The 16,965-nt window shown below is 50.3% G+C and overlaps 1 protein-coding gene across 1 annotated transcript; it reads right to left on the bottom strand.

Annotated features, from left to right (window-relative positions):
* Nucleotides 1–680: 680 nt before the first annotated feature.
* DACT1 (dishevelled binding antagonist of beta catenin 1) lies at nucleotides 681–11,580 on the bottom strand. The gene is made up of 4 exons (XM_030558477.1): nucleotides 11,215–11,580; nucleotides 7,082–7,214; nucleotides 6,160–6,315; nucleotides 681–3,384 (listed from the first exon to the last, which is right to left on the bottom strand). Exons 1-4 carry the CDS (start codon nucleotides 11,578–11,580, stop codon nucleotides 1,541–1,543), a joined length of 2,499 nt encoding a protein of 832 aa, XP_030414337.1. The 3' UTR covers nucleotides 681–1,540.
* Between the last annotated feature and the right edge of the window lie 5,385 nt (nucleotides 11,581–16,965).

Here is a 16,965-nt window from a genome sequence, read left to right as displayed (position 1 = left end):
ATAAGGAGCAACAGATTGCTGAGATAGCTCCTATTTCTGTTCCTCTCCCTAGGGTAGCACCACTCTGACAGGAAGAAGCCAGTGGCTGCCATGCCTGAAGCGGGGAGATCAGGGTCACAGGTCGCTGGTTCACACATGTAGCAAAACCAACTGCGGCTCCCCATGCTTTCTGCAAGCCCATCTCCCAGTAGACATGGCTCTTTTGGAGTGGATTGCCTGTCCTTTCAGAGAGGGAGCCCTGCTGTATATCAGGGAGACTGGTGCCTTTCTGCCACTTGGTTATATAGAATTAATATGGCAAGCCCCCTACAGGCAGTGGTAATATTAACTGCCAAAGTTGTGGGGCAGGAAACTCACAGGTGTCAGAGCAAGGTTTATTCCTGGACACCTACATCCCATCCAGCTCTGCACAAATCCTAACTATTAAAAGAAAGAATTGAGCCACACTGAGCTATGACTGACCCATTTCTCTCCTTTCCCACCTCAAAGTACAGGTTCCAAACACAGGAACATCTCAAACTCGCCTCAATTACTGCATAGTTCAGATGCAGCAAGTGTCGCATGGCCACATTCGGAGTACCTTTGTGTGGAGGCAGCAGTGGTGCGGTCCCAACCGCTGGTTCTAGAGCAACATAATAAACTTTAAAAAAAGTATTAAAACAGACTGTTTATTACAGCATATGATGTGTTATTAATTTACACAATGATATATAAAAACAGCCGTTTGTGATGTACAGTAACTTGACAGTGACAGAAATATTAAAACTATTGATATTCATGCACGTGACATGCATATGTTTTTAAAAAGCGCTTTTACACAATATACTGAAGAGTTACTGAGCCTTTCCCAGCTGGTCCAATGGTTTCTTCTGGAGAGCAGTGTATTACTCTGGTGGGAGTCCCACTCATGGAATGCACCTTGAGGTCATCCATAGCAGAGTGCCTTGTGGAGCAGGCAACTCAAGAAAGAGATTAAGCGAGGGCCCTTTCAATTATGTATGTTACCATAGCACCTACGGGCCCTAGTTGTAGACCCAGAGTCCATTGTGCGAGGCACTGTACAAACACACACGTGGAGGGGAAGGAGATTGCAAGAAGACTTTACAAGAGAAAATCCAGCCAGACAAAAGGAGGGACATGGTCAACATGCAGGAACAAGAGCAGAAAATATTAAGGGATAAGATCAAACATTAGGATCCTCCACTTATGACTTGTTGATCTCCTGATATTACAAGACCCAGAGTTGGAAACAATAGGCTAGGAAGATCCATTCTTGGGAACATTATTCTTTTTCAAAGCCTTCTGACACTATGCACTTGAAGCTGTCACCACTGAAATGGCAGGGTTTTAAAAAACTAGTATAATGGTTTTTATTTCCATGAAAAGGCACTAGTATCCTCCCAAGATTTGAAGCCATGTCATAATTTATCTTAAGTTTTAAATATTTGTATTAAAAACAAAATCTATGAAAATATTTACACAAAAGCACCTTGTTTCTTTAAGTAGAAACAGATGCGTTCCCCACGGACAAGTCATTTCATTAGACAGTTGTCATCAGTTTGAGAGAGCCAGATCGGAAGCGAAGGATTTTCTTCTTGAGGTTATGCGAGGCTTTAATTTTGACAAAGGCTTTTGCTGCATTTTCGTGCAGCTCCGGAGCAGCCACCGTTTGGATAGGAAGAGTCTGGACAAACTGAGACCAAATAAGCCCCCCGCTTTCATCGGAGTCACTCGTTGTCGTGCTCTCCCCAACAAACTCCACCTCGCTCAAGCTGGACTCGCTGTCCCCAAAGCAGTTTGTGGTGTAGTTACTCTGCTCATCTTCACTGGTGTCCACTACGGTGGAGTGGAACAGGGATTCGCACTCTGCTGAATACTCGGAGTCACTAGCAATGTAAGCGTAGGGGCTGACGTACGGAAGGGGAACTTGTGAATAGACCCCTACGGCTTCTCTCCTGTTTCTTCTCGCCCTTCTGAGGGCTTCCTCATAGGAAATCTCTGCCGATGACTTCCACCGGCGATAATCTCCTCGCTTGTGTTTAGGTTTGGCCACAACTGCTTCTCTGCCATGTCCGTGAGATCTGATCACAGTTTTATGGAGGCCAGCCTGCCTGCTTGGGAGGCTTGGCTCCAGCTGTGAACTGCTGCTTTTCTTCCCTCTCGCAGAGGGCTTTTTAAGTTTCTTATTTGTATCCAAGTCATCAGGGAAACGACACTTTTTGCCGATTGGCTTGGTTTTCTCCCGCATGGTTGGCGTGTTGCTTTCCAGCAGGCTGGCCAGGTGGGACCTTTGTTTCAGAGTAGAGCTCTTCAGAATTTTGACACTTTTGGTGCCTTTGTGAAGCTTAAGGCTTTGCTGTTGAGCTGGTATGTACTGACCACTCACCAGCAAGCCGTCGTCCAGGCTCTGAGAGGAAGAGCCCTCACTCTTGAAATCCAGTGGGGGTCTCTCCTCCAGAGGAGGCGAAGTGGGGTGAACCGCTTGCAAGCGGTTTTTTAGCAGTAGCTTTTTGGGTGGCTGGGTCACTTTATTCTCCTGCTGCAGTGCTGTATGCCTACCAGGACTTTCTTTAGCAGACGTAGCAAAGAGTGGGCCATTTTCCTTTGGGATATCTCCTGTCGTAGCTACAGGACACCAGTTTACTTCTTGAGGTGCTGGTTTGACGTTCCTTGACAGATGTTTGCTTTGAAGTTCATTGACAGCGCTTGGTGGGTAGGTTGCAGCAGTAGGCACCTTCCTGCTTTCCAGCTGCTCCCCATTAGATTCTTTTGACTGCTGATTTAATGATGAGAAGGTGCCATTATCCAGAGCGGTTGTTCCACTGGAATGCAAACATGCTTGTTTGGAATTCTTCAGGTTCACAATGTTAGTATGTGAAACAGCCGCAGTCTGTCTAACACACATGCTCCCATGTCTCAAAATGCCTTTTGTGGGGTCAGCATTCAGACTTGTTCTCGGTTTGTTAGTCCTCACAGAATGCGTCTTTTTCTGAACAAGGCTCAAGATGTAACCATCTATTTTTTTGTTGGCTGAAGGACAGGATACAGACCATGAGCTCTGCAGGAGAAAGGAATTGCCTGTTTTTACTGAGTCTAGTTCAGCTCCAATGCAAACATCATTAACATTGCAACCACGTCTCTCTTCTTCTCTCGGGAGATTACCGGTCACTGGTAGAAGAAACATTGGACTCTGCACGGCTACTGCATGTAGGGGACTGGGGTAACGGTACACGTCATTCCCATTTTTAGATACTAAGTCACACTGATACTTTGGATGTACATCTGCAACCACATCAAGGGAATTGGAGTGCGAACGACAGACAGCACCTGATGACGGGTCCTCGTGCTGGCCTTCTTTATTATAATCCATCCAGCCTATGAGATCTGAAATGCATTTGAAAAGAGTTTAAAGACGCTGCCATTGTGTAGTTCTGCTTTTATTTAGTCTTTTCAAAGATACTTTTGAAGACTCTGGCCTGGTCTACACCCACACCACTTTAACTAGAGTAATACAGTTGAAACTCTACAATCCTCCTAGTATGGATTCAGTTATACCAGTATAAAGATGCTTATTCTCAGGTCTACATTATAATGTTTTGTTGATATAGTTACTAGAGGGACAGGGTGGGTGAGGTAATGTCTTTTATTAGACAAACTTCTGTTGGTGAGAGAGACCAGCTCTCGAGCTTAGCTATGTCAGCCAGAGTGTGGGAAAAAACACTTCCCCATGTGACATAACTATGCCGGCAAAACCCCCAGTGTAGACACAGCTATGCCAACAGAAAAGTGATCCAATAAAAGACACTACCTCATTCACCTTGTCTCTCTAATATCCTGGGACCGACACGGATACAACACTATGGCAGACAGCTTGGCTAACATCATTGAGGGAGATGGTGTTGCTAAACATGCAGAAGAACTTCTGTTGGCATATGCTGTGTCCACACTAGAAGGCTCTGTTGGTACAGCTATACTGATATAGCTAGAGCAGCAGAGCCTATGTAATGTAGTCTACCCTTATATTTCTGTTTAGGAAGGGGAATAAGCTACACTGGTATACGGTGCCTTTATACCAGCAAAATTGTATCCACACTAGGGATTGTAACAGTATAATTACGCTGATTAAAAAAAAAACGAAATTCACACCCTTAACCAACTTAGTTATACTGGTACAAAAGCCATATAGAACTGGCCTTAGAGAGCCTTCTACATTGTACCAGAGGCCTCTAGAATTCTACATTGACTCTCACAGTCTCCACATTAATTGCTAGATGCAGAACTATAGAAAGCCTGAGGATGTGTGTGTTACAAGATATATTGCACTGCTAAACCCACAACTGACCAAGAGGGAACAAACCAAATTACACCAGTAAAATTGTTAACAGTCAGCTGAAGGGCAATATTAACCAGTTCTTTAGGAACTTCAGGCTGATCATGGACTTCCACCGTTTTTACTTAGAACTGCTTTTATAGGGCTTCAAAATGTTCAGATTCCGTTCAGGAAAAGATGACCAACATGCGAATACGCATAAGAGAATCTTCTGGGGCGCAGAGGATGTCAACGACAAAGACTCTTTTGACTGAACCTCAGGAGTGGGAGTTGAGAGACATAGAGTTCTATTCCCAGCCCTGCAAGGGACGTCCTCGGGGGCTAGTAACTTAGGTCAAAATGTTCAAATGCGAATGCCTTACTAAGGCCATATTCAGGCACCTAAGTAAGAGGGCTGATTTTATCAAACATGCTTAGCCCCCACAGTTCCCATAGACTTCAGTGGGACTATATATGAGAGGAAGTGCTGCTCAGAGAGCAAGAATGGGGCTATCAGGATCTTAAGAGAACAGATGACTCACTGCAGGTCACATCACAGTATTCCTTAAATTCTCTGTTACAGTCTAATATCCACAGAGAATTGTCAAGAAGACATCACTGAAACATGCCACTGTGGGAAGTCAGCTAGAGTGCCATAATCTGTTTAAGAGTTTCATATTACCATTCTGTATAATGAAAACCAGCAATGTAATCTGCTGTTGATCTTTGTGCAGGATTATTTTTAAACATGCTTGCTAAAGAAGACCTATAGATTGGTGATAGGGAAATTTAAATTACATCAAGCAGGTCAGAGGGTAATTTGGAAGCTCTCAACATCTCAGAATTGCTACAAAGTCACATTTCAAGGACAGACAAACTTGAATGATTATGCTCTGGATTCCTAAATGCAAAAGTTCACTCGTAGGCAGTTTGACTTCTATATTGCGGGGGAGAGAAGGGGTGGCTCCAGTCAGGCCAAGGGGGCCATGCGGGGGGAAACCCAAGCCTGCCCAAGGCTTGAGGGGAGGGCGGGGAGGGGGGGAGCCGGAGGGGAGGAGGACACAGCAGAATGGAAGTTCTGAACACCAAGCAATACATGTCTGCTTGTAAGCAGCCTCCAGGATCGAAACTGAAACAAGGTCCTATTTAACCCCTCTTTCCAGACCTAGACAACAAATAAGAGGATTCTTGCAACAGAAATCTTGTAGAAACCCGCCTCAATATATAACCTAAACACACATACACACTGAGATTTACATCTTTAGACTAGAGTAACTGGAAATTCAAACATCCATCTTCCCCTCACGAAAGAGAGAGAAATCTTTTCCATTATTCATAATGGCCATTTGTCCATGCCACACAAACTCAGCACACACTTCATCACAATTGTCTATATGCTGAGGAAAGCAGTAAGAGCTGGGAAACTATTAGTCGCTCGCTTTCATAGGCACAAATATGTGCTATCCATAAATGAATTCGGTTCAGGTGGGTTTTTTTTACTTTGGTAAAAATTATTTGCTAAAGGAATTGATAAGAAGTTATACAATGAATCTGCTCATGTGTATACGTACCACTGCCCTCTACTGGGTAGAAAATATAAGAGCTGATCATGATCACAATTCACACCAATGACTGAAAAAGCAGCGGGTGAAATCTATACCCCACGCCACACATATGTGACAAATACATCAGTCATTAGGGTCTTTTTGGATTATTATATATGAACATGTAGTTTAGCAAATGAAAAAAGGAAGAGTTAATAGGACCCTGCTAGCCCCAATGCAGCGTTTCAATGGATAAGACAACCTCACATGCTGGAGTATGATGTATTATACCAGCTTTTACTGTACCTGCAGATTTTGGGCGTCCATCGGAGATATTCAAAGATGTCTCCAAAGGGCTGCAAAAACAGGTGCTAGAATGGCAACTGGATAAACACTCACTGAAGACTGAGTTAGAGGAATTGGAAAGTGATCCAGAGGCCCCATCACTCAGCTCATAAAATCCTATAAAAATAAAAACTTGGGTTTATTTTGGTTCTGTTTATTATGCAAAAAAATTCCCCTCCCCCTCCCCTAGAAAAGCAATCTGTGTATTTTGGCTCACTGGATCTCAAACAATTTATATCATTTCATTCAATCATCCCGATTAGTTGTACTATACAGCAGTACTATAATACTGGGACAATTTCCATTTATTGAAAATAAGGCAGTGGGATGTCACTCAGCCTTTGAAATATTAATATCTCGAACAATTTTTAAAAGCCAGATTGAAACTAAAAGCTGTACAGATTGTAAGAGAAATCTGGCTGTGCTTGCCTTCAAAGCTCATTTAACAGGATATTAGGTCTCTTGACAACCATTCTACCAGTATTACTTGGCCACGAGACTGTCTCCAAGTCTCCTTAACCACTGTTGCTGCTTCCTTCCTGTACTTTTTCTTGCTACTCAATTCCCATAAATAAATGAGATGAAGCATTCTGAAAAAGCTTCCTCTACAGCATTATTTTTTTAAAAAGAAAACCCACTTTCTGAAAATCAGACACATGATTCTGCAGCATGTTCTCAATAATCCTGAAATTTGCCTCGAAATATATTGTATGAAGTCAGTAATGTTTCCAGTGACAGCTGAATTTTTCTTGGCCCCACTGTAACATCACTGACTGCCATACTGTGGACCCTTTATCATTTTCAACTGTTACATTGCTGAAGGTTCTGGACAGTTTTATAACCGATTGCTGGGTGGATCCATTTTGCAGCATATGGGGCTTACCTGAACTTGGGCGACTATCTGTCTCAAGGTGCTCATCTGTAGTCTTCTCTACATCCAGTCTTAGATCACTTATCTGTTTGTCTAGTTCTTGCAGCTGATTTAATAGACCAGCATCTCTCCTTCTCAAGCAGTTCTGGAAAACAAGAAAAGCAACATGTCACCTTTGTCGTCCAGAAACAAATGGGCCACAAGTATCACCTGAAGAATAATAGCTTGTAAATTCCATGTCAAGTTCTTAAAAAAACAAAAAAACAAAAACAAAAACAGAAATCTTGCCTGGAAGTTCAGGATAAAAATTCAGCTGAACTATAAGGTAGACATTTCATTCCAGTCTCTCATTCTGTTGCACATTATACTCTCATATTCTTAAAGCATAAGGCAAGATTACAGGAGCCAGAATCAGGGTCCTTTCATTAATTTTACAATGCAATACGTAGGAAAAGTAATCCCTTCTCTTCTCCCATTACAATTGTATTACATTATTGTAATAAGACTGTTTAAGCTATTTATGAAGGTAATTTTGATGCTATACAATAGGCAATAAATAATGATTTTGCAAGAAGCTCATTAACCCAAGGTCACTGTAATCAGTTTCTCCACATATACTACAACTGTATCTATCCATCATCTGTCCAGTTGCATCAGTTTTTATACACACGGGCACATACGCTTTTGCACTGCACCCAGCAGTATTCGGATGGGTTTCTGAGTGTAGATGCTCATAAAGGGCCCAATCCCAAAATCATTAGGTCAAGGGGAGCCTTTCCATTGGATTCAATGGGTGCTGGCTCAGGCCCAAGACTGAAAGGCTAATAGCATTAACTAGACCAGTGGTTCTCAACCTGCGGCCCAATCAGTGCACAGCTGAAGGCCATGTGACATCCTCAGGGCCATATAGGTAGTATATATAGTGCGTGGATGCAGCCCACACAACACAGAGGCCACGTCTACACTACAGCATAAAATCGAAATTATTAAAACCGGTTTTATAAAACTGGTTTTATAAAATCGATTTTATGCGTCCACACTAGGGCACATTAATTCGGTGGTGTGCGTCCATGGTCCTAGGCTACCATCAATTTCTGGAGCGGTGCACTCTGGGTAGCTCAGTAAATGAATGAGACCAATAACTTCGATTTCCGTCCACACTAACTCTAAAATCGATATAGTAATATCGATTTTAGGGTTACTCCTCTCGTTGGGGAGGAGTACAGAAATCAATTTTAAGAGTCCTTAAAATCGATTTAAAGTGCCTTGTAGTGTGGACGGTTACAACGTTAAATCGATTTAACGTTGTAGTGTGGACCAGGCCAGAGAGAGCTGCAGATGCGGCCCACAATGGTAAATAGGTTGAGAACCACTGAGCTAGACAGACTAGCACAATGCACTACCACTTGGGACCAGAAGGGCAAGCAAATTCTTTTTCCACTTCTGACATGAGCTAGGATTTGGATCCAACCCAGATCTGCAGAGGTGACAGGTTTAGAGCAGGAACTCATTGCACCACCTACTGACCCAGCCCCCTTCTAAAGAAGTATTGGGAATAGTGCATCTGGTTCAAATTTGGAATGTCAAGTGCACAAATCAAAGTGTTACCACAAATCCTCAATTCTGAGTAATAATTCTTGTTACTTTTACAGTGGCATTTGGCAGCTAATAATTCCTGAACAGTCACATCACCTTTTTAGAAGGAAATAACCCTACTATATATATGTACTGAACCAAACGGGAAAAAACCTACAAAAGCAATCAAGATTTGCAACTGAACATCAAAAATCCAACCTCTCCCTTGGTCAGAGCCAATATGCACAAATGCTGAACCATGACTGTGACGCAAAGAATGCCATGCACAGCTGTGAGTTATTTTCACTGAAAAATGATCCGCCGTTTCACGTCCAGCTCTCTCTTCCCCCACAAGCTACAAAGCGCGTTTTCAACAAAAGCATCCCTATTTTAAAGGGCCTGATCCTGAAACTGCACAGCACTCACTACTCCCACTCAAGGCTCAGGATAGCCTCTGGGCCCAACCCAACTCTTATTCAAGTCAGCAGACACACTCATTGACTTCAGCGGATGTGGATCAGGCAGTAGAAGAGCACCACTAGGTTGCATCAGGGGCTTTTCAAAATGAGCAAATCTATTTCTTTTGTAGCAAACCAAGCATAAACGCCTTCTCATCTCACGCCTATGAGCTGCTCAGTTGAGCAATGACCAAGATTTTATACTAAGATGCCCACACAGTATAGTTAACTACATTTTCTGGCTCTTTCATATCTAGTTACTAGTTATTTTATATGGCTAATGCAAATATATTTACTCCAAACCCATTTCTCAAACGCAACAGTAAGAGTCAGCTGATGCATTATTTTAGTTCAAGTCTTGTCACTTGAACATTAATGAAAGCCACACACAATAGCCACAGCTCTGATAGAAATTCAATAGAATAAATGCTTTCTGCAGCACAGTCCTGAGTCTCTCCTATCCGCTCCCTCTTTTGCTTTAAAAAGCAAGCAGGACATGAAGGGATTTGCAGAAAGGAGCTTGCTTCTTCCACCAAGCACAGCTCCCTACATCAAGAGGTGCCTTCCCGTTTTGCGTCAGGAATTCTTCCCCCCGTAGGCAAAGCGCGTTCTGAGCCCCACATTTCAAATTACGAACCGGACCAGATGCAATGTGGACAAGGTGAGGAGCGCTCAGGGGACGACACCGGATTAGGAAGGCTATTCCCGAAAGGCAGTTCAACATAATGGTAAAAACACTCATTTGACGCTGGGCAATTGACCCCTCTGTGAGCAGCCCGAGCTGCTTTTGCGAGCCGTGGGGATGAGCCCCGGGAGCGTGGAGCTCTCCTGCCTCCCAGACACACACCGGCACTGACACCCAGAGGAGGTTCCGGCGGGTTCGCCGCTTTCACTGGCACCCGTAGAAACCGGCAGAGCCCCCCGAGAGGGAGGGGAAGGGCTGGGGGGTCAGAGACACACGGAGTATCATTCTCCCCCGCGGCGCGTCTGTCCGTTACAGAGGGTCCCCGATCGGAGCAATAAGGAGGCGACGGGAAAGATCAGATTCGGCCGGGCACCCGGACTCTCGCGCCCTGCGAGTGCGCCCCAGCCCGGACCTTCGCCCGTGCGCCCCCCCAGCCCAGGCCCCTCGCCCCCGTGCGCCCCTGCTCCCCGCGCCCCCCAGCCCCAGCGCGCCCCCCCCAGCCCAGGCCCCTCGCCCCCGTGCGCCCCTGCTCCCCGCGCCCCCTCAGCCCAGGCCCCTCGCCCCCGTGCGCCCCTGCTCCCCGTGCCCCCCAGCCCCAGCGCGCCCCCCCAGCCCAGGCCCCTCGCCCCCGTTCCCCGCGCCCCCTCAGCCCAAGACCCTGATCCCCGTGCGCCCCCGCTCCCCGCGACCCCCAACCCCGGACCCTGGCCCCCGTGCGCCCCCGCTCCCCGTGCCCCCCCAGCCCAGGCCCCTCGCCCCCGCTCCCCGCGACCCCCAGCCCCGGAACCTGGCCCCTGTGCGCCCCCGCTCCCCGCGACCCCCAACCCCGGATCCTGGCCCCCGTGCGCCCCAGCCCCTGGCCCCCGTGCCCCCCCAGCCCAGGCCCCTCGCCCCCGTGCGCCCCCGCTCTCCGTGCCCCCCCAGCCCAGGCCCCTCGCCCCCGCGCGCCCCCGCTCCCCGCGACCCCCAACCCCGGATCCTGGCCCCGTGCGCCCCCGCGCCAACCCCGGATCCTGGCCCCCGTGCGCCCCAGCCCCTGGCCCCCGCGCCCCCTCAGCCCAGGCCCCTCGCCCGTGCGCCCCCGCTCCCCGCGACCCCCAGCCCCGGACCCTGGCCCCCGTGCGCCCCCGCTCCCCGTGCCCCCTCAGCCCAGGCCCCTGATCCCCGTGCGCCCCCGCTCCCCGCGACCCCCAGCCCCGGACACTGGCCCCCGTGCGCCCAACCCCGGATTCTGGCCCCCATGCGCCCCCGCTCCCCGTGCCCCCCCAGCCCCGGACCTTCGCCTGTGCGCCCCCGCTCCCCGCGACCCCCAGCCCCGGACCCTGGCCCCCGTGCGCCCCCGCTCCCCGCGACCCCCAGCCCCGGACCCTCGCCCGGGCGGCCACAGCCCGGGGGCTCGCCCCTGGGTGCCCCCCAGCCCCGCTCACCAGCTGCTTCCTCAGCAGGAGGATGTTCTCCTCCAGGAACTTCTCCTCCAGGCTGCGCTGGGCGTCCCCTTCCCCGGGCGGCTCCCCGCGGGGCCCCGCGGCGCTGGGGGCGGCCCCCGGCGGGTGGCTCCGCAGCAGGCTCTTCACCAGCAGCTCCTGCCGCTGGCGCAGGTAGTCCAGCTCGCCCAGCCCGGCCAGCGTGGCCTCCAGCCGCTCCCGGGTGCGCTGCCGCTCCGCCTCCGCCTCGCCCTTCTCCCTCCAGCGCGCATCGGGCTCCCGGGGCGCCGCCCGCTGCTGCCCCTGCACCGGCTCCGGCTCCGGCTCCGGCTCCTTAGCCGCGGCGGCGGCCGCCGAGCTCGGCTTCATCCCCGGGGCGGGCGCCTCCCTCAGCGCATGGGCGGCTGGGGGTGCCCGGGGCTCCGAGCTGCCACTGCCGGGGGCGGGAGGCTGGTTCCCAGCCGCTGCGGAGCCGGAGCTGCTGCTGCTGCCAGCGCCGCCGCTGCAATGGGCCAGGGGCGCCCAGCCCGCTGCTCCCGCCCCGCTACCGCCGGCCCCGCTCCCTCCCTCCCTCCGCCGCCCGGCTCAGCCCCGCAGCAGCAGCCTCGGCTACTGACGCTCCGCGGCGCCTCCCCTCGCTCACCCCCCCCCCTTTCCGCGGCCCCTTCTCGCTGCCCGGCCCCGCCGCCTCTTCCTCCCTTCCCCTCCTGCTCCTTGCTCTCGGCCCGCGCTGCCCCTCCTCTCCCCTCACACAAGCTCAGGCGACCCCCCAATATTGTACCCCCCCTTGGGCAGGCTGGGTGCTGCCTTCCATTGTTAGCGGGGCCCAGTGCGGGACCCTCAGCACTGTCCAGCTCTCTAGGGTCTTCCTAGGGGCTTGTCTCCACGGCCGGTTATGGCAATGCTGGCCAAGGCGTTACACCCCTGGAGACAAACCCGCTGCCATGGACACTCTGCTTCCAGGTTAAGGGGCTTTTTCCATTTTAGCTCATGTCTGAGGGAAACAGGCACCTAGACTGAGGCCATAGCTACACTGGCGCTTTACAGGGCTGCAACTTTCCCGCTCAGGGGTGTGAAAAAACATCCCCCTGAGCGCTGCAAGTTACAGCGCTGTAAAGCCTCAGTGTAAACAGTGCCGCAGGGCTGGGAGCGCTGCAAGCTACCCCCCGTAGAGGATGTGGAGTAGTGCAGTGCTTTGAAGTGCAAGTGTAGCCATACCCTGAATAAGAGCGTCCACACTGGGCCTTATACTGCTGTATCTCTATATCAGTACAGTTGGGGAAAATCTCCCCTGCAAACAAGCCCTAAGCTGCTCATCATCCTCCACAGCCCTGCTCTCTCCTCCTCTAGGAAGCCTAGTGCCACTTGTAGCTCTGGCCTAACAGAGAGCAGGGCCTGGGATTTGCAGAGTTGTTGGAGGCTGTTGGTTCTAGGACCGAGACCGGAAGAGCTCTGTGGAGCTCAAAAGCTTCTCTTTTTCACCAGCTGAAGTTGGTCCCCTAAAAGATATTACCTCAGGTACCATGTCTCTCTCAGGGGCCACAGCCTGGGATTGTAGGAAGAAGAAGTGAGGAGGTTTGCTTATTTCTACCCCTCCCTTTCAGGGGCAGCAAGTTTGTATAATTTTTGGTGGGGCCTAGAAGGGGTCCAAGTCCCTCCCCCATACACCTGCCTAAAGCTCTGGGCAGGGCCGGCTCCAGCGTTTTTGCCACCCCAAGTGGCAGGGGAAAAAAAAAAGCCACAATTGGCGGCAGCTCTCCCACCGCCGCTTCATTCTTCGGTAGCAATTCGGCAGCAGGTCCTTCCCTCCGAGAGGGACTGAGGGACCCGCTGCAGAAGAGCCGGACGTGCTGCCGCTTTCCATTGGCCACGCCAACCACCTGTTTGCTGCGCTGGTGCCTGGAGCGGGCCCTGGCTCTAGGAGGGAGATTGGGTGCGGGAGGGGGTTTGGAGTGCAGGCTCTGGGAGAGAGTTTGGATGCTGGGTGCAGGCTTTGGGCTTGGGCAAAGGGTTGGGGGTGCAGGCCCTGGGAGGGAGTTTGGGTGCAGGAGGGATGCGGGCTCTGGGAGGGAGTTTGAGTGTAGGAGGGATGCGGGCTCTGGAAGGGAGTTTGGGTGCAGGAGGGATGCGGGCTCTGGGAGGGAGTTTGGGTGCAGGAGGAGTGTGGGCTCTGGGAGGAAGTTTGGGTGCAGGAGGAGTGCGGGCTCTGGGAGGGAGTTTGAGTGCTGGGTGTGGGCTCTGGACTGGGATAGGGGGTTGGAGGTGCAGGCTCTGGGAGGGAGTTTGGGTGCAGGAGGAGTGCGGGCTCTGGGAGGGAGTTTGAGTGCTGGGTGTGGGCTCTGGACTGGGATAGGGGGTTGGAGGTGCAGGCTCTGGGAGGGAGTTTGGGTGCAGGAGGGGTGCAGGCTCTGGGAGGGAGTTTGGGTGCAGGAGGGATGCGGGCTCTGGGAGGGAGTTTGGGTGCTGGGTGTGGGCTCTGGACTGGGATAGGGGGTTGGGGGTGCAGGCTCTGGGAGGGAGTTTGGGTGCAGGAGGGGTGCGGGCTCTGGGAGGGAGTTTGGGTGCAGGAGGGATGCGGGCTCTGGGAGGGAGTTTGAGTGCTGGGTGTGGGCTCTGGACTGGGATAGGGGGTTGGGGTACAGGATAGAGTGTGTGAAGGGGTTTGGGGTGCTGGGTGTAGGCTCTGGAAGGGGGTTGGGTGCCGTGTGCAGACTCTGGGCTAGAACAGAGGGTTTGGGTGCGGAAGGGGGTGTACAACATGGGGCTCGGGATGAGGAGTTTAGGGCGCAGTAGGCAAGGGGCCAGGAAGGAGGACTCCCCGCAGCCCTCTCCTTGCCAGCAGCAGTGAGCTCTGAGAGAGGGGGGAGGGGGCCCTCAGGCCCTGAATTTGCTGGAGCCCAGGCACCATGGGCCCATATAACTCACCACCCTTGCTCCCTTTCATCCCCCTTCACAAGCAAAGCTCCAGGCACCATGCTGGCTTCCCCGTGAATTGATTTTATTTACTGTACTTAGTGATAGTAACTAGGGACAGAATTCAAGGTGGATCGTCTAGACTGATCCCCTGCATTTCAGCAGAACTGCTCATTGCCTCTATCATCTTAAAATCATTCGCTAGCAGCCCTTCACAACCATGCTCTTTTAAGCTACACAGAGTGACTTATGGCCCCTCAACAGTACATTTGGATACTTAGTGGCTTTTAAGGCCAAACACTACTAAAATAAGAACACAAATGATGCAATAAGGGAAAGCCATTGCCAAGTGTGCATTGTGGGGGGCATGGGGAGAGAAGAAAATGGCGATCCTTTGAACAGGACGCTGCCCGCTGCCTAGGAGCTGGGATCAAAGCTCCAGCAAGGCATTGCATTAATTCAACATGCCAAGACAGCTGTAATGAAGCAAACTTTGTACAGTGTGTAAACTAATTACACTCTGGGACCAGCAATTAGGATGCAGCGGGCACGTGATGGGGGAGAAGCAGACACCAAAGAAAAAGAAATGTTAGTAGCCAAAGAGGGCAAAATTGAGCTTTAGCCACTTTAGCGAGTCGTGGGAGGACCGAGGAGAGTAAGTGCAGGAAAGAGGAAAGCATTCAAGGAACCCTTCACAATGTGGGCCTTGTTTGGAAGGATGGGCGCCTCTTGCTACAGTAGCTCTCTCAGACTGAGCTGGAAGGAGGCTGGCTTTTTTGCTCTTGAGGAAGATTATCATGATTATGGGTATTACAGTAGCACTGAAAGGCCACACATGCGCTCAGGGCCCCACTGTGTTAGGTGCTGTATCCGCCCTTAGTAAGAGGCAGCCCCTGCCCCAGAGAGGTTAGGATCTACACAGGCAAGACAGGCAAAGGGCAAGAGGGGGAAAAGAGACCCAGAGAGGGGAAGTGACTTACACGAGGCCGCTGAGCAGAGCTGGAAACAGAAGCTACGTCTCCTAAGACCCGGCCCCGTGCCCTCTCCATCGGCCCATGCTGCCCTCTCTATAAATAATATTTTTAGCATCAACCATGTGTTCAGCTCTGTAAAAGGCACAGAAACTTAGGTTGCAGAAAGCTGCACAAGCCTGCATGGGGATCCTGTTGCCACATGCTGAAAGGGCACTAAGGAACTTTCATCTACTCTCATTTCAAAGCAGAGTAGATCAACACTCACTAGGGGACGCTTAGTGTGCAGCCCACTGGCACGCTGTAGATTCACACCACAGCTAAGGGCAGGTCTACATTTAGAGCACTGCATTGGTGCAGTTGCACCAATGTAGCTGTGCCGCTGTAGCGCTTAAGTGGTGATGCTCCTACTTAATCTACCTCCCCGAGAGGCAGTAGCTATGTTGACAGGAGAGGCTGTCCTGTCGACATAGCACTGTCTACATGGGGGGTTAAGGTCGGCATAACTGCATCGCTCAGAGGTGTGGATTTTTCACACTCGTGCACGTTTATTTAAGTATTTTAGGAAAAATTGTCAGAGTGGCCACCAGCAAGGGTTGGTGGCCACACTCTGAGGCCAACAAAAAAGTCTGTTGCGAGAACCCCTGTTAGCGTAGACACAGCCTATGCCAACAGAGGGTTTTTTTCATTGCTGTAAGAATACCACCGCCCTGAGTGACAGTAGCTAAGTCAAGGGAACCAATCTGCTCCTAATGGGAAACTATCCTGTAAAGCACTGAAAATCTACCTCTGCTTAGCAAAGGGGCCAACTCTATTACAGAACTATCTGTCTAGCACTAGTCCAGTGATATCTCCCTGCCTCCCGCAGACAGATTGGCAATGATAGCACAGCTGATTCAGATGCAGAATTTACAAACCATCTCTTTGATGAATATGCAAAAAAATTGCATGTGGTCCCCAGACTTGGGACTAGCTCTGAGAAAAAGCTCACTCGCTCTCTCTCTCACCAAAACTAGCAAGCAAACTTGATGGAAAGAGAAAGGAAGACAAGATCAGCTCCATTTTTAAAAAGATAAGAAGAGGGTCTGATAAAGAAGACAACATTCAGGGTTAATGGTGTTAAACAGAATTTGTCCAGGGTATTTGAAGCTGACAAGAAGCTAAGAGCGGGCCCATTCACTCATTGTTCAGTACAAAGCCATGTAATCAGCATCTCTCAGTTAAGAGCCTAATACATCATGTTACAATGCTAACGGGAGGCGATTGTATTCCATCCCAGTGGTCTGTGAACAGTGTATTCAGATGAAGCTGGAGCAGGATCATTTCAATGGCACCATTTTTTCCCTAAGTGAATGAATCTTGGTTGAGTTATATTGCAGTGAGTTTTGATTCAGTGCTCAGAGCATCTCATTTAAAGCTTCACACAGCTTTGATTCCTCTCTCTCAAGTCTTGGGGTTTATGTTTACATTTCAAAATGCTAAACTCATGGCAATGCAGAGCTCTGTTACAAGAACAGATTTCCAGAGGTGCTGATCAGCCACGGTGGCATTGAAAGCCACAACTCCGCACCTCAGCGTATCAGGCTGGGTGTGATTTCACAGGACTCCCAGTGTAACTTTGTACACGGCTCTGCATTGCAGGCAGCAGCACCCTTTCACTACTAAAAAGAACAGGAACACTTGTGGCACCTTAGAGACTAACAAATTTATTTGAGCATAAGCTTTCGTGGGCTACAGCCCACTTCATCGGATGCATAGAAATTGTGGAAAAGCAGCAAGACTAGCCCCATAACCTCAGCCGTGCTGAACACAACACCATCAACAGCCTCAGGAACAACTCTTGACATCCAGGACACACCACACGACCCAC

The sequence above is a fragment of the Gopherus evgoodei genome, chromosome 4 (assembly GCF_007399415.2).
Source record: "Gopherus evgoodei ecotype Sinaloan lineage chromosome 4, rGopEvg1_v1.p, whole genome shotgun sequence".
NCBI lineage: Eukaryota > Metazoa > Chordata > Testudines > Testudinidae > Gopherus > Gopherus evgoodei.
This window is presented reverse-complemented; position numbering and strand designations above follow the sequence as displayed.

Excerpts from the sequence above, each read along its gene's own strand:
- DACT1 (XM_030558477.1), bottom strand. The coding sequence starts at position 11,580 with ATGAAGCCGAGCTCGGCGGCCGCCGCCGCGGCTAAGGAGCCGGAGCCG. Across the intron at positions 7,215-11,214 it reads TCCTGCTGAGGAAGCAGCTG|AACTGCTTGAGAAGGAGAGA; the intron begins GTGAGCGGGGCT and ends CTTGTTTTCCAG. Across the intron at positions 6,316-7,081 it reads AGATAGTCGCCCAAGTTCAG|GATTTTATGAGCTGAGTGAT; the intron begins GTAAGCCCCATA and ends TTATTTTTATAG.